We start from the raw sequence: 22,264 nt of genomic DNA on the forward strand, positions 1-22,264 counted from the left end.
AAACCCAGTTTGTCCACCTTACGACCTTAAGGCCTTTGTTATTCTACTTGTATGAATACTCAAAACGGAAAGCTTCGACTGTCTCAGACTTTTTATAATAACCCATGGGATTCTAATCAAATGCTCCTGGTCTGAAAGTTGCAGAAGTTAAACTGTTTTACTGAGGAAACTGTGCTTTCCCTAAACTATTCTATACTACATAGTGAAAGTGAGAACTGTAGATGCTGGAGATTAGCATCGATAGTGTGATGCTGGAAAAGCACAGCAGATCAGGCAGCAACCGAGGAGCAGGAAAATCCATAGAATTTTGCTACTCTAAACTACACTTATAGGAAATAAATTATTTGCTTCTGACCCCAGGCAGATCTCCTCCAAACAGCAGAAAAACATTTAATTTCTGAATTTCCTAACGTGAAATCAGTCCTTGATTATCCTGAATCAAAAGCAAGCTAATGGCCTTCACCATTTACATCCGCTGAAGCAAACTAGCACTGTCCACTTTTCATTAACTCACTAAGGTGTCCTGCTCTCTGACACATACTGGATTAGGTCACTCATCTGAAAGAACTGCCCTACCTGGTTATTAGTTTTCAAGCCTTCAGAAAAGTGCCATTACTTTATAATCAAATTCTAAAAATATTATTGATACATGCCAATACATAAATCTGGCACCTTTCATCACCAATATAGATGTTGGCTTTGTTGTCCTTTGAGCAAAGGAAATCAAAGTGAGATCTGATAGAGGTGTACTAGCTTATGACAAAGAAAGCAGTTTTTTTATTAGTTGTTGGTACAAGGACTAGGAGATTTAAGGCTTTGGTTATAAAAGACAGGTGATTGTGAGGAAGAACTTCTTTACACAGCAAATAATGATCATGCAATTGCTGCCCTCTGAGGATGTTAGAAAAGGAAACAAACAATAATTTCATAGAGTAATTGGATGGGCACTTGAGAGAGATAAATGTGCAAGGTTGGATAGTTAAATTGGGGAATTGAGACTGATTGGATCACTCTATAGTGATCTGGTATGGACTTGTTGTGCTGAATTTCCTCCTCCTCTTATGCTATTATGACTCTGACATTCTGTCATCCCTTCCTAGCTACAGATACATTTTGGAAAAAAGTACCATATTCGTACATTTTTGGCCTAGATTTTGTTTTCCCATCTCACAACCACAGGCAGTTTATCTTTGTCCACCCTTTAAGCTCTAACATATACTGCTCCCCCTCCACTTCAATATTATTTTAAAAATCCATATTTTTGACCAAGCTTTAGATTATTTCTCCAAGGTCTGGAACAGTGACTTTGAATCTACACTCCTATTCTATTGATTTTATTTCCCCTTCCTTATCATGTAAAATTTGTTCAGGCATTTCAAAGTCAGAGATGCTATATAACTTACTGTAACTGTAAAATTGACTAATCTGCTGATGAATGCCACTATATGACAAAGTTACATGTTCCCCTCTTATGTTGCACAGAGTTTTCTGATCTCAACAAGCAACAATAGAAAGAGGAAATAAAAGTCAGCTAGGTTTGTCACCAAACAATTACCTAGAAATTCATATGGAAATGACACATATTCTAGCTTTTACACTACAGTTGAGCTAATTTGAAGTCAATACGGGCTTGTTAAACAAAGCAGAAAAGCCTATTTCCTAACAACTCCCAGTGTCGTTATACCAGTGAGGGTGGCATTGAGCTTTTACATGGATGGTTAACACTCACTAAAGATTCTCATCTTCCTGCCAACGTGATTAAATCAGCAATGGGAGAGACCCAACACTGAGCACTCGCTCAGCAGGCTTCTCCATTTGGGTCTTAGTGTTGTGCAGAAGGTCCTCCCCATGAATCCCCTGCCCTCCCCAAGGTTTATTTACACCATATTGTCCTTATATTCTGACACTAACTAGACCCCTTCATCTGGATCTACCACTTTGACACCTAGCGAGAGCAACAAACTCATAAAAGCAAGGACTCATTAGGTATAGTCATCATGGCCTTTTGCATGGGAAATCATGTCTTATGAACTTGATTGAATTTTTTGAAGAAGTAACAAAGAGGAGTGATGAGATCAGGGATGCGATCTATATGGACTTCAGTAAGGCATTCGACAAGGTTCTCCATGGGAGATTGGTTAGCAAGGTTAGATCTCATGGAGTACAGGGAGAACTAGCCATTTGGATACAGAATTGGCTCAAAGGTAGAAAGCAGAGGGTAGTGGCGGAGGGTTTTTTCTCAGACTGGAGGCCTATGACCAGTGGAGTTCAGCAAGGATTGGTGCTGGGTCCATTACTTTTTGTCATTTATATAAATGATTTGGATTTAAACATAGGAGGTATAATTAGTAAGTTTGCATGATGACACCAAATTTGGAGGAGCAGTGGACAGCAAAGAAGGTTACCGTAGTGTACAACGGGATCTTGATCAAATGGGCCATTGGGCTGAGGAGTGGCAGATGGAGTTTAATTTAGATAAATGCAAGGTGCTGCATTTTGGTAAAACAAATCTTAACAGGATTTTTACTCTTAATGCTAAGGTCCTAGGGAGTGTTGCTGAACAAAGAGACGTTGGAGTGCAGATTCATAGCTCCTTGAAAGTAGAGTCACAGGTAGGTAGGATAGTGTAGAAGACATTTGGTATGCTTTCTTTTATTGGTCAGAGTGTTGAGTATGGAGTTAAAAGGTCATGTTGCGGCTGTACAGGACGTTGGTTAGGTCACTTTTGTAATATTGTGTGCAATTCTGGTCTTCCAATTGGAAGGATGTTGTGAAATTTGAAAGGGTTCAGAAAAGATCTACAAGGCTGTTGGCAGGGTTGGAGGATTTGAGCTACATGGAGAGACTGAACAGGCTGGAGCTATTTTCTCTGGAGCTTTGGAGGCTGAGAGATGACCTTCTAAAGCCTTATAAGATCACAAGGGGCATGGATAGGACAAATAGAGAAAGTCTTTTCCCATGGCTGGGTGAGTCCAGAACTAGAGGGCATAGATTTAGGGTGAGAGGGAAAAGATATCAAAGGGACCTAAGGGGCAACTTTTTCATACACAGGGTGTTGCATGTATGGAATGTGCTGCCAGAGGAAGTGGTGGAGGCTGGTACAATTGCAGCGTTTAAAATGGAATCTAGATGGGAATATGGATAGGAAGGGTTTAGATGGATATGGCCAAGTGCTGGCAAATGGGACGAGATTAGGTTAGGATACCTGATTAGCGTGGACAAGTTGGACTGAATGCTCTGTTTCCATGCTGTACATCTGTATGACTCTGTGGGAAAGACCCTGCACAGCTAAACAGCAGAAGTGTTGAGACCAGGAATTCTACCAGTGACTGCAACGCAAATCAGTGAGAGCTTTTGGAGTATTAAATCCTCGTGTCATATTTACCCCTTCAAGCTCAACCATGCGTTCCACAGTGATATAACCAAGACGATCCCCTCAAGAAATTTGATGTTACTTTTTTAACAAGTAGGGGTATGGGTGGGTTACACTTCGGCGGGTCGGTGTGGACTTGTTGGGCCGAAGGGCCTGTTTCCACACTGTAAGTAATCTTAAAAAAGTGATTATTGCAATTAGCATTATGTTTCTAAAATACATGATGAGGAGAAAGAGATCAGCTAACCTCTCCCCATCCTCACTCCAGGTTTGTATAATTAATTTTCTGCTTTCTTTTTAAAATGCAATTAAAATTACTGAGTCTAAAATATACAAGATGTGTGGACACTATCACTGGACACTTGTCTGGTCTTGGATCGGATTTTTGTAGCATCTTATCTCACAGTTAAAAATATCTTGAGAATTATTCACGCAAGTTACTTTTGCAGAGGCTTGCTAGGTAAGTATGGCAGTGGTGCTGCATCAGTCAAGTTCCAATAACTGCAGAAATAACTGTGTAAATTCAACTTCTTGTGGCAAGTTAGTTGAAGGAAGATTATCAAGCAAGACATTCAAATAGTTACCAATTCTACTAAGGTTTCTATAGCTTCAGACCGATGCCTTTCCAATTGTAAAACTTCAGGAAATGGGAAACATCTTTGACAGTGCTTCCTCATTTATGCATTGAAAGATCAGCTTCAATTTTGGACTAAAGGGCTGATATTGAACAAGGTCTCACTAGCTTCTGAATCAGAAATAAGTGCTGCAACTGAGTCAAGGTTCTGTATGCTCAATATGCTTTGTTGTGGAAATGGTAGGTGAGATAGGAGAGATGGTGAGCTTAGAGGTAAGCCAGGTGAGTCGCGAAAGTCACAAGTTACCCTGGTTGACTATGGCCAGTCTTTTCACATCCTTAATGTAATTATGCATAGGAACGTCAGATATAATTCCCCTCATAGGTTAATGTGGATGATTTGTTTACTAAGTGTTACAAGCACTGCACTTCTTGATCACATTTGTTACTGCTTTTCATAGTTAAGTACTTTCAAAGCAGAATTGTGTAAACACTTGCAAAACAAACTTTACAGGGCTATGAGGAAGTAGGGACGTGGAAATGATTAGATGGCACCTGCTTCCTCTGAGGCCTGATGTGCTGGGCAGAATGACCGTCTGCTTTGCTATATCACTCTATAATTCTAGTAACAGCCAGAGTGCTTTCCCCCAAGCCACCTCCGAAGCCTATTTCCCACTTCACAACATCAGATCTCCTTACCTCACACCACACCCAAATCTCCTAGTTCGTTATTAAGTAATAACATAGTCTCAGGACTCATGCATTACACGTATATGAAATAGAATGACCAATCCTCTTGGTCGAGTAGTATGCTTTAATCTGGTCAAGTAGCTCAGGCAGCATTTGTGTGTAGAGAATGGTAGCTTCCATTGTAAATTATAATCTAGTAACCTGGTTGAGGTGGCCAGATAGGACATTTAGAGATCAGGTTGTTGATCAGCATTAAAATAGAAGTATAAAGTATGAACAGACTGAAAGTAACGACTTATTAAAATTTGATGGGAAGGAATAAGGTGCAAAGTAAGAAAGAGGTGCTATAAAGACAAGCTGATACATGTAAGAAATGTAAAGTAGAACAAACCAGAGACAATTTAAAAAATACCAAATAACTGCAGATACTAGAAATCAGAAACAAAAACAGAAATTGCTGGGATAACTCAGCAGGTCTAGCAGCATCTGTGGACAGAAAGCAGAGTTCATGTTTTGAGTCCATTGACTTCTTCAGAATGTGAGACAATGCTATGTTATGACTGTGATATGGGAGTTTTAAGCAGCCAGCTATCTTGATCTACGTGGGAGCTATTCATGCAAGTCCTGCCAAATTAATTTAGATTAGGACTTTGCGGCTGGTTTGCATGATTCCTTTTTCAACTATGCACTGTAATAAGATGATGAAGGGCAGTTGATCTAAGGCTGAAATTATGATGTCAGGAAGGTGGACTCCTGTCAATGGCTATGGGACAGAATGGTGACATATGGCCTCTGGGTGAACTGAGAATGTTTATCAAAAGAGTTGAGCAGGAATCGTGAATCAAAAGGGATGCCTGGAAAAAAATCAAAACTTACCAGTATCAGCTAACATTGAAGAGAAACGCAAGGGGAGGAGGAAACAATGCATGCTCAAACTAATTTTAGCTTGGATCATGGAGCTAACATCAATTGGACAGCATTTGCATCAAGTTTGGGGCTGTTTATAGAATAGAAATGTGTGAAAAGAAGTAATTTTTCAAAGAACACAAAATTGTTTTAAAGTTAGTTATAATGGTGTTGCCACATCTTTAAATAGGAAAAAAAAAAGTGGAAGTAATTAGAAAAGATTTCAAAAGTGGTGATCATTCTTGACAAACTTCAGAACAGTGTGAGGAAGTCACAGATGAGAGAACTGTAGGGTACGTGGTTTTAAAGTGCTGCATGTATGCAAGCACTTAGCATGGGGTATCCCATTGGCATTTTTTAAAAAATGCTTAGAAGGGGGAAAAATAATATGATTAAGCCCATTTTTTTTTCAGATTGTATGTAATTATGTAGTGGGATGAGCTCTAGGACCATTTCAGCATATCGATAGTTTAGATATAGACCCAAAGAGATTAATTTTCAAATTTGCCAAGGAGGCCAAAATAGGATTTAGCATGTATTTGCAAATATAAAAGAAGTTTGCAACAAGTTATTGGTATAAAGGGAACAAAGGTTAAGACTTCAACAATGCAATTTGTGGCCAGTAAAATTGTGGTGAGATTGGGATAAAAGCAGTAATCATACTGTACAAGAGCAGAGTGATTTGGGGTTCAAAGTTCAGAGAGACATTGGATACATCACCTGTAGTAGACCAGGCACTTCAAAAAGAAATCGAATTAAATTTTAGGTTTTATTACAAGTCTTATAAGAAAACGTCAGACACTAATGATCCTATGAATGATCTTTACACCTCACTACTTATATAGTACTGGGCTTCATCCTTTAGGACAGAGGTTAAGGCTTTAGGAATGTTAGAATGTGGATTCAATATGATGTCCAGAATAAGGAAATGCAAATATGAAGGAAGAATGAAAGCAATATAGATTATTGATCCATAAATTCATACAGAGCAGGAAGGGCCCTTCAACCCATCAAGTCTGCACCAAAATAACCACTACAAGTGCGCAAATATCACTTTCCTGCACTTGTCCCATATCCTTGTGTATGATTGTAATGAGGTTAGCCAGGTAGATCTCATAAGATATGAACTCCCTGACTGGGGCTGTTAATCTGTTCCAATCAGGGAGTCCTGGCTGACAGATATAAACAGGAGTGTCAGCCCAGGTATCTCTGGAGAAGGAGCACGCAGTGTCCACCAACACCCTTAAGCTGTTCAGGGAGAGGTGGGCACCACAAGGTGTAGAGTGTTTTATTTCCCCCTACAACTCTATTTTGATTTAATCCCTGCCCTCCCCTTCACAGTTTGATCATGCAGCATTGCCCTTTGATGAGAAGGGCACTGCTTGTCACTGGCCACTTGGGTGTTTCGCCACTTGGGTGTTTCCTTTCTTCCTGGTGATGGAAATTGAATAAAGATTTGTACACCTTGCGTCTTTCACCATGTCTCACACCTACACACACATAGCATGGGTACTGGGGAAAATAAAAGCACTACCTCAGTTAGGCACTAGTGTGGGGCTATGTTTAAAAAAAACAGGAATGTCAAAGAAAAAAGAAAAAAAGGAAAAATTAATAAACCAAAGTGTCAGGGGTTAGGTTCACTCAGCTGGTCTGAGGGAGCTGGATCATTGGCAAGGAGTCTCCCGTGTTAATGGAGGATGACTTGGTGACAGGATACTGGACTCTGTGGTATTATTTTATGGTGAATGTTATACTATTTCAAGTTATCATTCAGATATTTTTTAACGGTTATAAGGTTTCCAGCTCCACTATCATTCCTGGGAGCATATTTCAGATTCTCACCACCTGTTGAGAAATTCTCACCAGATTCTGATTCCCCTGCCCCTTACCCTAAAACGATGCTGTCTTGTGATTGACCCCACACCACATTGAATACTTGTCCAACTTCTTTCCCCAGAACCAGATTCAGCACTGCTGCAGGAGATTGCATGGTACTAGCTTTTAAAATAATTAAACATTGGGACAGGTGTGTGATAGAGTTTTAGAAAATGGTAGCAGAAATCAGTGATACACAAATGTATAGGCAATAGGATATGATTTCAGATGCAATAGTTGAAACCGAAAATATACAAGCAGTCAAGTTCAACTGAGGATGTTTGCAAAAGGATATGAAAACAGGTTGGATGCTTGTGATTTTGACTGTTTGCTTGTTTAGTGAACAAACATTGGCATATTTTTGTTGGGTGAACAGCCTTTTTTCAGTTTCTAACTTGTGTATGTTTTGAAGCTAATTAAGTTATTTAGTTGTAATCCTAACAAAATACTTGTGTATTATATATTTAAAATTCATTGGTATATTTTTTCAAATGAATTAATGGCCATTTAATCTGACTGAATTGTTCAGGTAATGTATGTTTTGAGATAAAGGAGAAACTCTCAATGAATGGAGAGGCATGCTAGTCAGGTTCCTATGTTGGCCCCTTCCCCTAATATTCCATTTAATTTCTTTATCGTGTTTGTTCTATGCATTGTGCCTTCTTTGGCTTCTGTGACAGTTTCTCAATGTCTGAGTGTATAAAATATACCTGAATTAGTTGAAATAAGCACTTACTCATAAGTGAACAGATGGGGAACAAGGTTGACATGATCTATGCTATTGATATCTCTAGTCAACCAAGCATTCTGCAATTAAATTGTGCTCTTTCAGTTTGTGATGTAGACAGGTTGTCTTGTAACTAAAGTCAATTTCTATTGCTCACAGAGTCCTTTTGCCCTGTGATTTGTGTGAAATATGAGCTATTTCACGTAGTGCACGTGGAGTGAATGCTATTAGAAAGGGAAACGCAACCTCTTATGAACAGATGACAAAGGGTAGCGTGGTTTCTCCCTTTTTGTTTTGTTGTTTGCCTGCAACATGTTTTTCCATGATTGTTTTACACTTTGCACTTGTAGAGTTTTACAGTAAAGAAAGAGCTCCCTTCAGCCCATTGTGTCCACACTGATCATCAAACATCTGTCTACTTTGCACCCATTTCCAGCACTTTACCTGTATCCTTGTTTGCTGTTCAGATGTTCACCTAAATAATGCTAAGATGTTGCCCTTTCAGATAGTGAGTTCCAGATATCTTCCACCCTCTGGGTAAAAAACATCTTCCTTAAAATCCCTCTAAACCTTCTGCCCTTTACCTTAAACCTGCGCCCTATGTTTATTAATCCCTCCAATAAGTGAATTTTGCTTTTCCTATCCTATTTATGTCCCTCAAAATTTTGAATATGTCAATCATCTGCTCCCGCAGCCTTCTCTGCTCCAAAGAAAACAACCTTAGCCTTCCTAGTCTGTCTTCATAACTGAAACACTCCAACTCATGCAAATTTCTGCTGAATTTCCTGTGTACCCTCTCTAGAGCAATCACATCTTTCCTACAGTGTGGTGACCAAATATAGTCCTTCAGTTGTAGTCTAATATCATATACAGACACATCATAACCTCTATGTTCTTGTATTCAGTGCTTTGACTAATAAAAACAAGTATCCCATATGCTTTCTTAACCACATTATCTACCTGTTCTGTTTTGTGGGCATGTATACCATGGTTCCTCTGATCCCCTGTACTTCCTAGGATCGTACTCCCACGATTCATATTGTACTCCCTAGCCTTTTTAGTTGTCCCAAATGCAGTACCTCACGCTTTTCAGAGCTAAATTCCATTTCCTAATGTTTTGGATTCTTAAAAAAACAATCCCAGTCTTTGCACTTTGAGAGAGCAGTCCTATGGGCCTCTGCATGATGACAACTTTACTCTTAGATTAAACTAACTTGATAGGGTGATAAAATCTTGAGAGAATGTTTAGCATGGGAGATGAATTGCCACAATTGGAAGATACAGCCATTGAATCAAAAAAGAGCATAGGAATTAGAGACAAGTTAAGGCACAAGGGTGTTTAGTGAGGAGATAATTTTAATGCAAGGAGTCTGACAAACAAAACAGATGAGTTGAGGGCACAAACTAAAACATGATGTCACTGTTATCATTGAAATGTGGTTAAGACAGAGGCAGGATTGACATTTGAGGTAGTTAAGACTGCAGATGCTGGAAAGTCAGAGTTGATAAAATGGAGAGCTGGAAAAAACACAGCATCAGAGAAACATAGAACCTTACAGCGCAGAACAAGCCCTTCGGCCCTCGATGTTGCGCCGACCTGTGGAACCAATCTGAAGCCGATGTATCCTATACTATTCCGTTTTCATCCATATGTTTATCCAGTGACTATTTAAATACCTATAAAGTTGGCAAGTGTACTACTGTTGCAGATAGTGTGTTCCACACCCCTACTACTCTGAATAACGAAACTACCTCTGACATCTGTCCTATATCTATCACTATTCAAATTAAAGCTATGACCCCTCAAGCTAGCCATCACCATCCAAGGGAAAAGGCTCTCACTGTCTATCTTATCTAAAGCTCTGATTATCTTGTATGTCTCAATTAAGTCACCTCTCAACCTTCTTCTCTCTAACAAAAACAGCCTCAAGTCCCCCAGCCTTTCCTCATAAGATTTTCCTTCCAAACCAGGCAACATCCTAGTAGATCTCCTCTGAACCCTTTCCAAAGCTTCCACATCCAGCAAGAGAGTCGATGTTTCAGGCAGGATCCTTCATCAGGAGTTACATCTCAACATTCCAGAATGGAGGGTCTTCTGGTAAGACAGAGGAGGAGGTAAAACGGGAGGAAGTGTTGCTCTATTGATTAGAGAATCAATTACAACAGGAAGGAGGAATGACAGCCAAGAAGGCCCCTCAAATGAAGCTCTATGGATAAAACCTAAAAACCAAAAAGGAGCAATAATATTGCAGGAAGTGTACAATATACTCCTTAACAATTCAGAAGAAATAGAAGAGTGGATACCTAGGTAAGTTGAGAAAAGTGCAAAAGTAATAGGGTAGTGATAGTAAGGGATATTAACTTCCAAACATTAACTGGAGTAGTCATGATGTGAACAGATTAGAAGGAGTGGAATTGTTAAAATGCATACAGGAAAGCTTTTAAAGCCAGTACATAGTAGGCCTTAACAAGAATTGGGGGCAGTCTAGCATTTAATTTTCAATAATGAAACCAGGCAAGTGATTGAATTATTAGTGGGGAAGCATATTGCAGACAGCGATCATAACTCTGTTAGATCCAAAGTTGTTATGAAGAAAGATAAGGATTCAGAAATCAAAATTCTAAACTGGAGGAAGGCTGATTTTTTTTAATAAGATCAGATCTAATTTGGTTAGAAAAGACTGGGAGCAGATACTGTTTAGATAAATCTGTATCAGAGCAGTAGGATACATTCAAGAAGGAAATAGGAAGAATATAGTGCTGCATGTTCCCATAAAGTCAATGGATAGGATGAACAAATGCGGTAAACCCTCAAAATCAAAGGCTAGACAGGATTGGGTAAAAAGGAAAAGGGAGGCTTATGGCAAATGCAGAAGGCTCAGAAAAGCAGGAGCCATAAAGGAATACAGCATGTGCAAAGGAAAACTTAGAAAGTAAATTAGGAGAGGTTAAAAAGGGATATGAATGAAAAATGATAAGTAAAATAAAGGAAACTCCAGAGTTGTTTTACAGGTACATTAAAGGTAAACTAATCTCTGGGATCTGATCAGGTGTATTCCATGAAATTATGGGAAGCTAGGGGAGAAAGTGCAGGGTCCCTAGCAGAGATATTTGTATCAATGATCGGCACAGGTGAGGTGCCAGAAGATTGGAAGGTGGCTATCGTTGTGCCATTAAATAATAAAGGCTGCAAGGAAAAACCAGGGAGCTGCAGACCAGTGAACCTGTCGTCAGTGGTTGGTAAGATTTTGGGAAAGGCAAGGACTGAGTAGGACTAGTCACCAGAGCTTTGTGCATGGGAAATCGTGTCTCACAAACTTTATTGTGTTTTTTGAAGATGTGACCAAGAAGATGGATGAAGGCAGAGAGTTAGATGTTGTCTACATTGACTTAAGCAAGGCCTTCGAACAAGTTCAGTATGGTAATAGGAAACTTGATATTGGGAGACAGAGGGTAGTGGTAGAGGGCTGTTGTTCGGTCTGGAGGCTCATGACTAAGCCGTATGCTGCAAGGTGCTGAGTCCACTGTTGTTTGTCATTGATATAAACAATTTGGATGAGAACATTGAAACATGATTAGTAAGTTTGAGAATATCACCAAAAGTGGTAGTACAGAGGACGGTGAAGAAGATTGTCTAAAAGTACAATGGGATCTTGATCAACTGGGCTGAGGTATGGCAGATAGAATTTAATTTAATTTAGATAGACGTGAGGTGTTGCATTTTGGTAAAATAAACCAGAGCAGGACTAAGACAGTTAATAGTAGGCCCCGGGGAGTGTGATCAAGCAGAGAGAGACTGAGGGATGCAGATACGTAGTTTCTTGAAAGTGGCAACACAAATAGACAAAGAGGTGGAGAAGGGGTTTGCCAGCAAAAACAGGAATTGCTGGAAAAGCACAACATGTCTGACAGCACCAGTGAAGAGAAATAAAAGTTAATGTTTCGGGTCTGGTGACCCTTCTTCAGAACTGTTGTTTGGCATGCTTGCCTTTATCAGTCAGAGCATTTCTTACAGCAGTTAAGACATAATGTTCCTGCTGTAAGGCCATGTTTGGGTTACTGTCTACTGGCCACCCTCCTACAAGAAGGATGTTATTAAACTGGAAAAGGTGCAAGCACGATTTATAAGGATGTTACCAAGACTGGAGTTTGACTTATAAGAAGAGGATGGATAGGCTGGGACTTTTCTCCCTAAAGCATAAGGGGCTGAGAGGTGATCATACAAAGACTTATAAAATCGTAAGGAACATAGATAAGGTGAATATCTAAGATAATCTTCCCAGGCTAGAGGGTATAGATTGCAGATAAAAGGGGAAAGATTGAAATGGGACCGGAGGGGCATCTTTTCACACAGGGTCGGTGCATGTATGGATCGAGCTGCCAGAGGTGGTAGTGGAGGCAGGTACAAATACAACATTTAGAACATATTTGAACAGGTACACGGAAAGGAAACGTTTAGAGGGCTATGGACCGAACACAGGAAAATGAGACGAGTTTGTGGGCGGCACGGTGGCACAGTGGTTAGCACTGCTGCCTCACAGCGCCAGAAACCCGGTTCAATTCCCGCCTCAGGTGACTGACTGTGTGGAGTTTGCACGTTCTCCCTGTGTCTGCGTGGGTTTCCTCCGGGTGCTTCGGTTTCCTCCCACAGTCCAAAGATGTGCGGGTCAGGTGAATTGGCCGTGCTAAATTGCCCATAGTGTTGGGTGAAGGGGTAAATGTTGGGGTATGGGTGGGTTGCGCTTCGGCGGGTCGGTGTGGACTTGTTGGGCCGAAAGGCCTGTTTCCACACTGTAAGTAATCTAATCTAATCTAGTTGAGTTCAGTTTAGGAAACCTTGTTGGCACGGATGTTTTGGGCTGATAGATCTATTTCCGTGCTGTATGTTTTTGTGACTCTGTAAGTAGGGGGAAAAAGTAGAGCTCATTACGGACCATAGTGTAATATGTGCCAGAGAAGAGGTAGAGTTCTAAATAAATAAGTGGGAAGCGATGTGGGTATAAAAATCATTGTGAGGGACTGTGATACACTTAAGAAAATTAGCATAGACTGAGGGGAGGTTCTGAGTGGTCTGACCAGAGTGTGTTACAGCCTCAGCAGTAAATCTCTGCTCTTGTATTCTCACCCTCTTAAAATGATTGCTAACATTGAATTTGCCTTCCTAATTGCTGACTGAACCTGCAGGTTAACCTTAAGAGAACCATGAACTTGGACTTCAGATTCCTGAAGACTTGCCCCATTTAGAAAACAGTTTACGTCTCTACTCTTCCTACCAAAATGCATAACATTGCACTTTCTCACATTATGTTCCATCATTGACATTTTTGACCACTCTTTCTAGCATGCCCAAGTTCTTCTGCAGCTTCCCCACTTACACAACACTATCTATCGTTGTGTCATCTGCAAACTTAGCAACAATGTCCACAATTCCAGATTGTTAATGTATAATGTGAATAGATTAGATTCCCTGCAGTGTGGAAACAGGCCATTTGGCCCAGCAAGTCCACACCAACCCTCCAAACAGTAACCCACCAGACCCATTTCCCTCTGACTAATGCACCTAACACTGTAGACAATTTAGCATGATCAATTCACCTGACCTGCACATCTTTGGATTGTGGGAGGAAACCAGAGCACCCGCAGACACTGGGAGAATATGCAAACTCCACACAGACAGTTGCCCAAGGTGGGAATCAAACCTAAGTCCCTGGTGCTGTGAGGCAGCAGTGCTAACCACTAAGCCACCGTGTCACTAGAATAGAGGGAGAACGAGATATTTGGATACAGAACTGTCTCAAAGGTAGAAGAGAGAGGGAGAGGGTTGTGATGGATGGTTGCTTTTCAGACTGGAGACCTGTGACCAGCAGTGTGCCACAACAATTGCTGCTGGATCCACTGCTTTTCATCTACTGCTTTGGATATGAACATAGGAGGTTTGGTTATTAAGTTTGCAGATGACACCAAAATTGGAGGTGTAGTGGACAGCGATGTTACCTGAGCGTATAATGGGATCTTGATCAGATAGGCCAATGGGCTGAAGAGTGGCAAATGGAACTTAGATAAATGTGAGGTGCTGCATTTTGGAAACACAAATCAGGGCAGGACTTATGCACTTAATAGTAAGGTCCTGGGAGTGTTGCTGAACAAAGAGATCTTGGAGTGCAAGTTCATAGTTCCTTGAAGGTGGAGTCACAGATGGGTAGGATAGTGAAGAAGGCATTTGGTATGCATGCCTTTATTGGTCAGTGCACTGAGTATAGGATTTAGGATGGCGTGTTGTAGCTGCATAGGACATTGGTTAGACCACTAATGCAATACTGTGTGTAATTCTGGACTCCCTGCTATTGGAAGGATGTTGTGAAACTAGAAAAGGTTCAGAAAAGATTTACAAGAATTGTTACCAGGGTTGGAGGGTTTGAGCTGAATAGACTGGAGCTGTTTTCCCTGGAGCATCAAAGGCTGAGGGATGACCTTACAGAGGTTTGTAAAATCATGAGGGGCATGGTTAGGGTAAATAGACAAGGTCTTCTCCCTGGAATGGGAGAGTCCAGAACTAGAGAGCATAGGTTTAGGGTGAGAGGTGAAAGATTTAAAAGGGATCTAAGGGGTAATTTTTTTATGTAGAGGGTGGTGTGTGTATGGATTGACCTGCCAGCAGATTTGGTGGAGGCTGGTACAATTATATAATTTATAAGGCATCTGGATGGGTATATGAAAGGAAAGGTTTGGCGAGATAGGGGCCAAATACTATCAAATTAGACCTATTACTTTAATCTGGTCGGCATGGACGAGTTGGACCAATGGATTTGTTTCCTTGCTGTATAGCTGTATGTCTCCATGACCTTCCCTTGATGAAGCTGTGCTGACTCAGCTGTATTTTACCATGCAGTTCCAAATACTCTGTAATCTCATCCTTAATAATGGACTCTAAAATCATACCAATGATTGGGGTCACGCTAACCGGCCTATAATTTCCTGCTTCTGCCCTTCCTCACAAAATCCATTTCGTATACATTCTGTGAATTCCTTTTCTTGAGATCTGTTACCAACTTCATTTTCCTTGCCAACCTGCATATTGAAGTCACCACCATTATTGTGATAGTCTCTTTCATACATGCCTTTTCAAACACCTGATTTATTTTCTTCCCCACTGTTAGGAGGCCTGGACACAACTTCCATCAGGGTCTTTTTTTTAAAAAAAATCCACAGAGAGCTGCAGATAGAGTCATACAGCATGGGTGCAGACCTTTTGATCCATGCCGACCAAGTTTCCCAAACTAAACTAGACCCATTTGCCTGTGTTTGACCCATATCCATCTAAACCTTTCCATTTTATGTACCTGTCCAATTGTCTTTTACATGTTGCAACTGAACCTGCATTGAAAACATCCTCTGGCAGTTCATTCCACACCCAAACCACACCCTATATGGAAAAAATTGTCCCTCCGGTCCCCTGTAAATCTTTCTCTTTCACCTTAAAATTATGGGCTCTACTTTTGAATTCCCCAACTCTGTACCCCCCATGATTTTTTTAAAGCTCTATATTGTCACTCCTCTATCTTGTATGCTCCAGTGAAAAAAGCTTATTCAGCGTCTTCTTACAACTCAAATTCTCTAGTCCCAGTAACATCCTTGTAATTCATTCTGGACCTGCTCCAATTTAATAACATTTTTCTTATAGCAGAGTGACCAGAACTGTACACAGTACTCAAAGTGGCCTCACCAACATCCTGTATAATTGTAACATGATGTCCCAACTCCTATACTTAATGGTTTGAGCAATGCAGGCGAGCCAAATGCCGCCTTTACCACTCAGGCTACCTGTGAAGAAACAAAACCAGAAATTGCTGGAAACATTCAGTAGGTCTGGCAGCATCTGTGGAGAGAAAGCAGAATTCATGTTTTAGGTGCAGTGACCCTTCTTCAGAACTGCTTGTAGCTAGGACAAATTTGATATATATGCAGAAGATGGGGTAGGTGGAGAAGGGAGAAAGGAAAGCAACTGGGCAGAAAAAGGAATGGATAAAGCTCAGCCTGGGCAAATCTTAGATCTTAAATTAAGTTTTGAAAATTTCCTATTAATCTTTTAGTTTGTAACCTGTAGATATTCTCCCTTTTGTCTTCAATCTGAAAATAGCCATTAATAGTCAAATTAGTAGCTGCTACCAACCAGTGAACTTGCGCCTTTCCTGTGATGTCATTGTTTTCTGTAACCAGAGACTTTTCCCCAGGGCAGGATTGATTGGCACGAGGGGTCATAGTTTAAGATATTAAGAGACAGGTACAATGGGGACATCAGAGATAGGTTCTTTACGCAGAGAGTTGTGATTGCATGGAATGGGTTGCCACTAGCGGTGGTGGTGGAAACAGAGACATTAGGGACATTTAAGCGACTGCTGGTTATTTTATTTCACGTCAGGATTAATTCTTGGCACAACATCGTGGGCGGAAGGGCCTGTTCTGTGCTGTACTTTTCTATATTCTATGTTGGACCTGCACACCTAGACTTCAATTTATCCTGTAAACCTGACAAACTGAGCCAAATAAACAAAACTGAGAGGCACAGACAGGGTAGACAGGATGAAACTTTTCCTTTGGAGGAACGATCAATAACTAGAGGGACGTAGATTTAGCATAAATTGCATGAGGTTTAGGGGTGATGTGAAGAAACCTTTTTCACTCCAAAGATGCTGGAAATCTGGAACCCATTCCCCGTAAGGGTGGTCGAGGCAGAATTCCTCATATATTTAGATGTGCACTTGCAATGCCAAGGCATACAAAGTTATGGGCCAAGTGCTGAAAATAGTATTAGAATGGTTAAATGGTTATTTTTGAGCAACTTAGTCCTTAGGGGCCGAAGAGTCTTTTTCTGTGCAGTAGACTTCTATGACTCTATGATAATATAGAGTTGTATGTGGCAAGCAGGGCATTTGGAAATGGAAAGAATAGGCATGTATAAAACAGACTCAATTGTAAAGCAGGATTACAGATAAATCAGTTGCTCCCATGCTGGAACTGAACCAAAATGATTTTAAACTAATAGTTTGGGAAGCCATTATTTTCATTCAGTCAGCCTTGGACAGAAATGGCATTCAAATTCTTGTTTTTGTTTTCCTAGATAGTTGTAACTTTTGATTTTTCATCTCTCAATAAATAAAAATCAGTCTCAGAAGCGAATAATGAAGAGAAATAACATTGGCAATCATAAAACAGAAAATGCTGGCGTTGTGAAGACATTAGCAGGGCAATGGCAGATTGATTGGACAATATGTGAATTCATGTGGAAGCTGTTTGTGGATGTTATTTTGAAGAAGTTGCATAAATCTGAAGAACAGAAAGGAAGCTAGGATGGAACAGTAGAATATACAAGTAATCATAATAACACCAGGGAAGGATCTTTCATGTTGACTGGCTGGTTGGTATTTTTCTGATTCTGCACTTCTGATCAGTTAAAAGGAATGCATTCCATATGACATTTTTTAGTTCTGTTTTGTATAGGACTTCCCAATCAATCAAGTTGAATTTTCAGTGCTAACAAATGCCAGTCTTGTTGGCCCGCATTGTAAAAAATATTCAATCAGCTAAATATGCTCTGCACTAGCAGATGTGCATCTGACTTTGGTAGTGTAATTTGTCTACATCCACTGGAAGGTTCCGTTGAATTCTCTATGCCTTCCACAATCATTTTTCTGTACAGAGAAGGAACAGATTTGAGAATAAAGTTTGGACAACTCTGGTCTTGTGAGCAGGACTGGTGGTATTATCAGCATGTGTAAAATTTATAATCAGCCTTATACAGCCTAATTAAGACATATACCATTTAGTATTTGAGGAAATACAAGCGAATACATGCATGTTACTCAGCATATTCAATAGTGGAAAAAACAATACAATGAAGGATTGATAGTTCAATTACAACTTTGTATCTAAGAATTTAAATTATGAAATGAAAAATAGACTAAAAGAGTCTGACGTTTTCTTTTGTCTTCTCAACAGTCCGATTAGAAGGTGATTTCAATAGCAGTGGTATCTACGTGCCCAGCAGTCTGACCAAGGCAGTAGCTCATCGGTATATTGCAAGGTCAGTATTTCTTTATTGATCTGATTTATATTAAATTAGTCTCATTATATTTTACAGATTTTCACAACTTGAAGATTAATTTGAAGTGTATAATTTAGAGGCTGAGTCTTGCTCTATGTACTGTCTGTGAAGATTGTACATTAATCAATCATGCCTGAATGACAATTGTGTGAAAGGCAGTCCCAAGAGAGAGTAACCTTGTCTGCACTGCTGCTTGTATCACAGTGACTGAAAAGGCAAACCTACATGCAGATGTAGCTTGTAGCCCACATTTTTTAAGATGTTGACAAGCCAGTTTGAGTAAGACCATTACTTTTACTATGAATAGAGAATACCTACTATCTTAAGAGTTCCTTTCAGGAGCTGATAAACTTTGACATTTTGGGCAGCAGCATCATCCCGCCTCCTGAGAATTGATTGAAACAGGCGAAAGTAGTTGTATATTTCAGAAAACAGGGAAGTGGAGCTGGTTCAGGCTGCTCATTCTTTGGTCTGTAGTATTTGTAGTGCATTGGTCATATTAAGATTCCTGCTGCTGATTGGTCAGCAGCAGAGTTTGGATGATTAAGGATAGCTAGATATCATTGATGAGAATTCTAACAATTTTGGCTGTGATGATGATTATGAGGAGGAGGAGGGTAAACCTGCATTGCACTCTTGACATGTTATACTGCCAATCATGATGGGTGAGATAAGTCTAGATTTGGAGTATTAAATATTCTGGTTAGCTAACATTTTCCATTCACTATACAGGTAGTTCTCCTATAATGCAGTAGTTGCATTCCTGTGCGATGCTGTGTTATAGAAAATCATGCAATAAAACTAATGGGGCCTATGGGAAAAACAGGGTTGGGATGAACAACCAAAAATACCAATAAAAATTGAAAGAAAAGTAGTAGTTAGCCTAATACAATTGGTAACATAGTCTAAATAATTTTTAATTATATATTTAATGAAATAATACAGCAAATTTAACATTAAAATCACTGACTACAGCACTGTACCTTTCACGAAGCTCTTCACCAGAAAGCATGCGAGCCGACTGACCACATGATGCCAACACTGAGTCCAGTCCTCTGCACACCATTACACCAAGTGCCAGGGATGGGAATTGCGTAACAGCGAATAGGAGTTTGCTTTATAAAATTAAGGTCCCACAGTTCACAATTCGTGTTATAGCCAAATCATGTTTAAGAAACGGGTGTTATAGGAAAACTACCTATATTTTGAACAGTTGTTATTTCTAGAATCTAATGTGTAGGATATAGCCTATTTCCTCATTGTAGACAATTTGTCTGTATGGATATTGACCATCCTGACCCAGTCTGGCCTAGATATGACTCTAGATCCACATGAATGTTGTTGACTCTCAACTACTTACAAAATGGCCCAGAAAGCCAATCTGTTCAAGGGCAGTCGGAGATGGAGCAATATGTGCCACCCTTGCCAATAGTGCCCACATTCCTTGTAAGAATTATTTTTAAAAAATGCAAGGCACTTTTAACAAAAGATGATCAATGTTTATAACTAAAGAAACACATTGCTTTCAATAGTCCTTATATAGTATAAAATAAAGATTCAACCCTTTTGATCTCACCCAAAAGCTTTCAGATCCTCAAACCTCAGTGAAGGGTTGCCATGTTTCTTCTTTAAAGTTCCATCTTCATTCGATTGTTCCTGTTTCCTGTTCCTTTCTGGAAGATTTCTACAATCAGTCAGTGCTGGCTTCTTTAGTTGCTGTCTCTTCATCAGATCCTGCTATACAGCTCAGTTACTCCTTAACATATGTTCCTTCAGCACACATTCTCAACAACCAGTCATCCTGTTTAACATCTTAAACCTTCCTTTTTGAAGCTTTATTTCTTACTAACTTCTCAGCCAGTGAGGACTTCTTTTTTCTTTTGCCCTGATCTGACCTCCAACAATTGTGGGGAAATTGTTGGAAGTGATTATAACTGATAGGATTTATGGACATTTAGAGAGGTAAAAATTGATCAGTATGGTTTTGTGCGAGGAAAATAATATCTCACAACCTTGCTTGAGATTTTTCAGAAAGTTATCAGAAAGGTTGATGATAGCAGAACAGTAGACATTGCTTATTTGAATTTTAATAAAGCCTTTGACAAGCTTCCCTGTAGTTGACTAATTAGTAAAGTTAGGTCATATGGGATTCAAGATGAGCTTGCCAATTGGATATATAATTGGCTTAGCAGCAATAGAAAGAGAGTAATCGTAGATGGTTACTTTTTGGACCGGAAGCCTGTGACCAGCGGTGTTCTACAGGGATTGGTTCTGGGTTCTCTTTTGTTTGTCATTTATATAAATGATTTGAATGAGAATCTTGAAGTTATGGTTAGTAACTTTGCAGATGACACCAAAATTGGTGGCATAGTGCACAGTGAAGAAGGTTTTCTAAGATTACAGAGTCAATGAGTCAATGGGCTGAAAAATGGCATTTGGAGTTTAATCTGGATAATTGCAAGGTATTGCATTTTGGAACAACAAACAAGGGTAGGGCTCATACAATTAATGGTAGGACCTTGGGTAGTGTTGTAGAACAGAGGGACCTAAGGATGCAAGTGCATAGTTCTTTAAAGTTTGCATTAATAAAGGCATTTAGTACGCTTACCTTCATTGCAGACCCTTTGAGTTGAATATACGAGTTGGGATGTTACATTGAGGTTGTACATGATATTGATGAGGCCTCTTCTGGAATACACTGTCCAGTTCTGATTGGTCAGTTATAGAAAGGACATTATGAAGGTGGATAGGCTGCAACTTATTTCACTAGTGCATAGGAGGTTGAGAGGTGACCTGATAGAAATTTATAAAATAATGAGGGGTATAATACATGATAGTTTTGTTTTCCCTAAGGTGGTGGATTTAAAGACTGGGAGCACATTTTTAAGGTGAGAGGAGAGAGATTTTAAAAAGACCTAAGAGCTATTTTTTTACACAGAGGGTGGGTCGCGTGTAGAATGAATTTTCTGAGAAAGTGCTGGTGCAGGTACAATTACAACATTTCAGCGACATTTGGATGGATACGTGAGTCGGAAAGGTTTGGAGGGATATGGGCCAGGAGCAGGCAAGTGAGACTGATTTACCTTGGGATTATGTTCGGCATGGTCTGGTTGGACCAACGGGTCTGTTTCTGTGCTGTATGACTCTGTGGCCATTTTGGAGACTGTCAGGCTGTACTGCTGCACATAATTTATTCTCTGAATGAGCTGCTTCTCTCTGAAAGAAGCTTTCGCCATCATTTATGTTTTGATGGTTCTGTCTTCCTGAAAGGAAACTGTTTTTGTGTTTGTGATGTAAGGCACCTTGTTGATATGCCATAGTCCATTTTTTTCTGTCTTCTACTATTTACTTTTAAAAACACTGAACTATTCACCACAAGACATCTTAAATTACTCAATTAAGTCTATTTGAACATCCTTCTAGACACCCCTGTACCACCCACTGAACTAGAAAATGAAACTGAATCTGTTATCTTCATAATACATACAAAATAGAAATGCAAATAAGACTTAAAGCTGTACATGCTACTATCCAATTTAGAAACCTTCCCACTCTCTCTCACGTGCACAGACACATGCATTCACACAGACGGACAGACGGAGCATGCACACAAAATAGCCCAGTGTGCATTGTTCCAATATATGTCCTGCAGGCAAAAAGTCAGGGTAAATTCAACACAGCGAATTACTGCTCAGTCAGACTACTATCAATCGCTATGGAAGGGTGATCGACGAGAGTCATTGCCCTTGACATGAAGGTCACATTTGACCAAGCCCTCAAAAAACTAGTGTCAATGGGATTGTGGTTGGAATTGTGAGAACGATTGTTGCAGTTACTAGAGGTCAACTATCTCAACAGAACTACTTAAGGGTAATATCCTAGTTCCAGAAGTGAACAAAGTTACCTAATATGATAAACCAAGGCTCTCTACAGCTTGAATGCAGTCACCCAATGAGTTGTAACCTAGGATCTCGACAACTGATGAATGAAATCTCACTTTTTCGTCTGCTTAAGGTA

At 39.9% G+C, this 22,264-nt stretch overlaps 1 protein-coding gene across 1 annotated transcript in view; it reads left to right on the forward strand.

Annotated features, from left to right (window-relative positions):
- The window catches only part of zc3h3 (zinc finger CCCH-type containing 3), a 250,275-nt gene that overhangs the window by 152,729 nt on the left and 75,282 nt on the right, over positions 1-22,264 (forward strand). Inside the window, exon 6 of the mRNA XM_060824460.1 lies at positions 18,142-18,226. Coding sequence (XP_060680443.1) covers positions 18,142-18,226 — 85 coding nt within the window. The remainder of the gene's footprint in view (positions 1-18,141; positions 18,227-22,264) is intronic.

The sequence above is a fragment of the Hemiscyllium ocellatum genome, chromosome 4 (assembly GCF_020745735.1).
Source record: "Hemiscyllium ocellatum isolate sHemOce1 chromosome 4, sHemOce1.pat.X.cur, whole genome shotgun sequence".
NCBI classification, from domain to species: Eukaryota; Metazoa; Chordata; class Chondrichthyes; order Orectolobiformes; family Hemiscylliidae; genus Hemiscyllium; species Hemiscyllium ocellatum.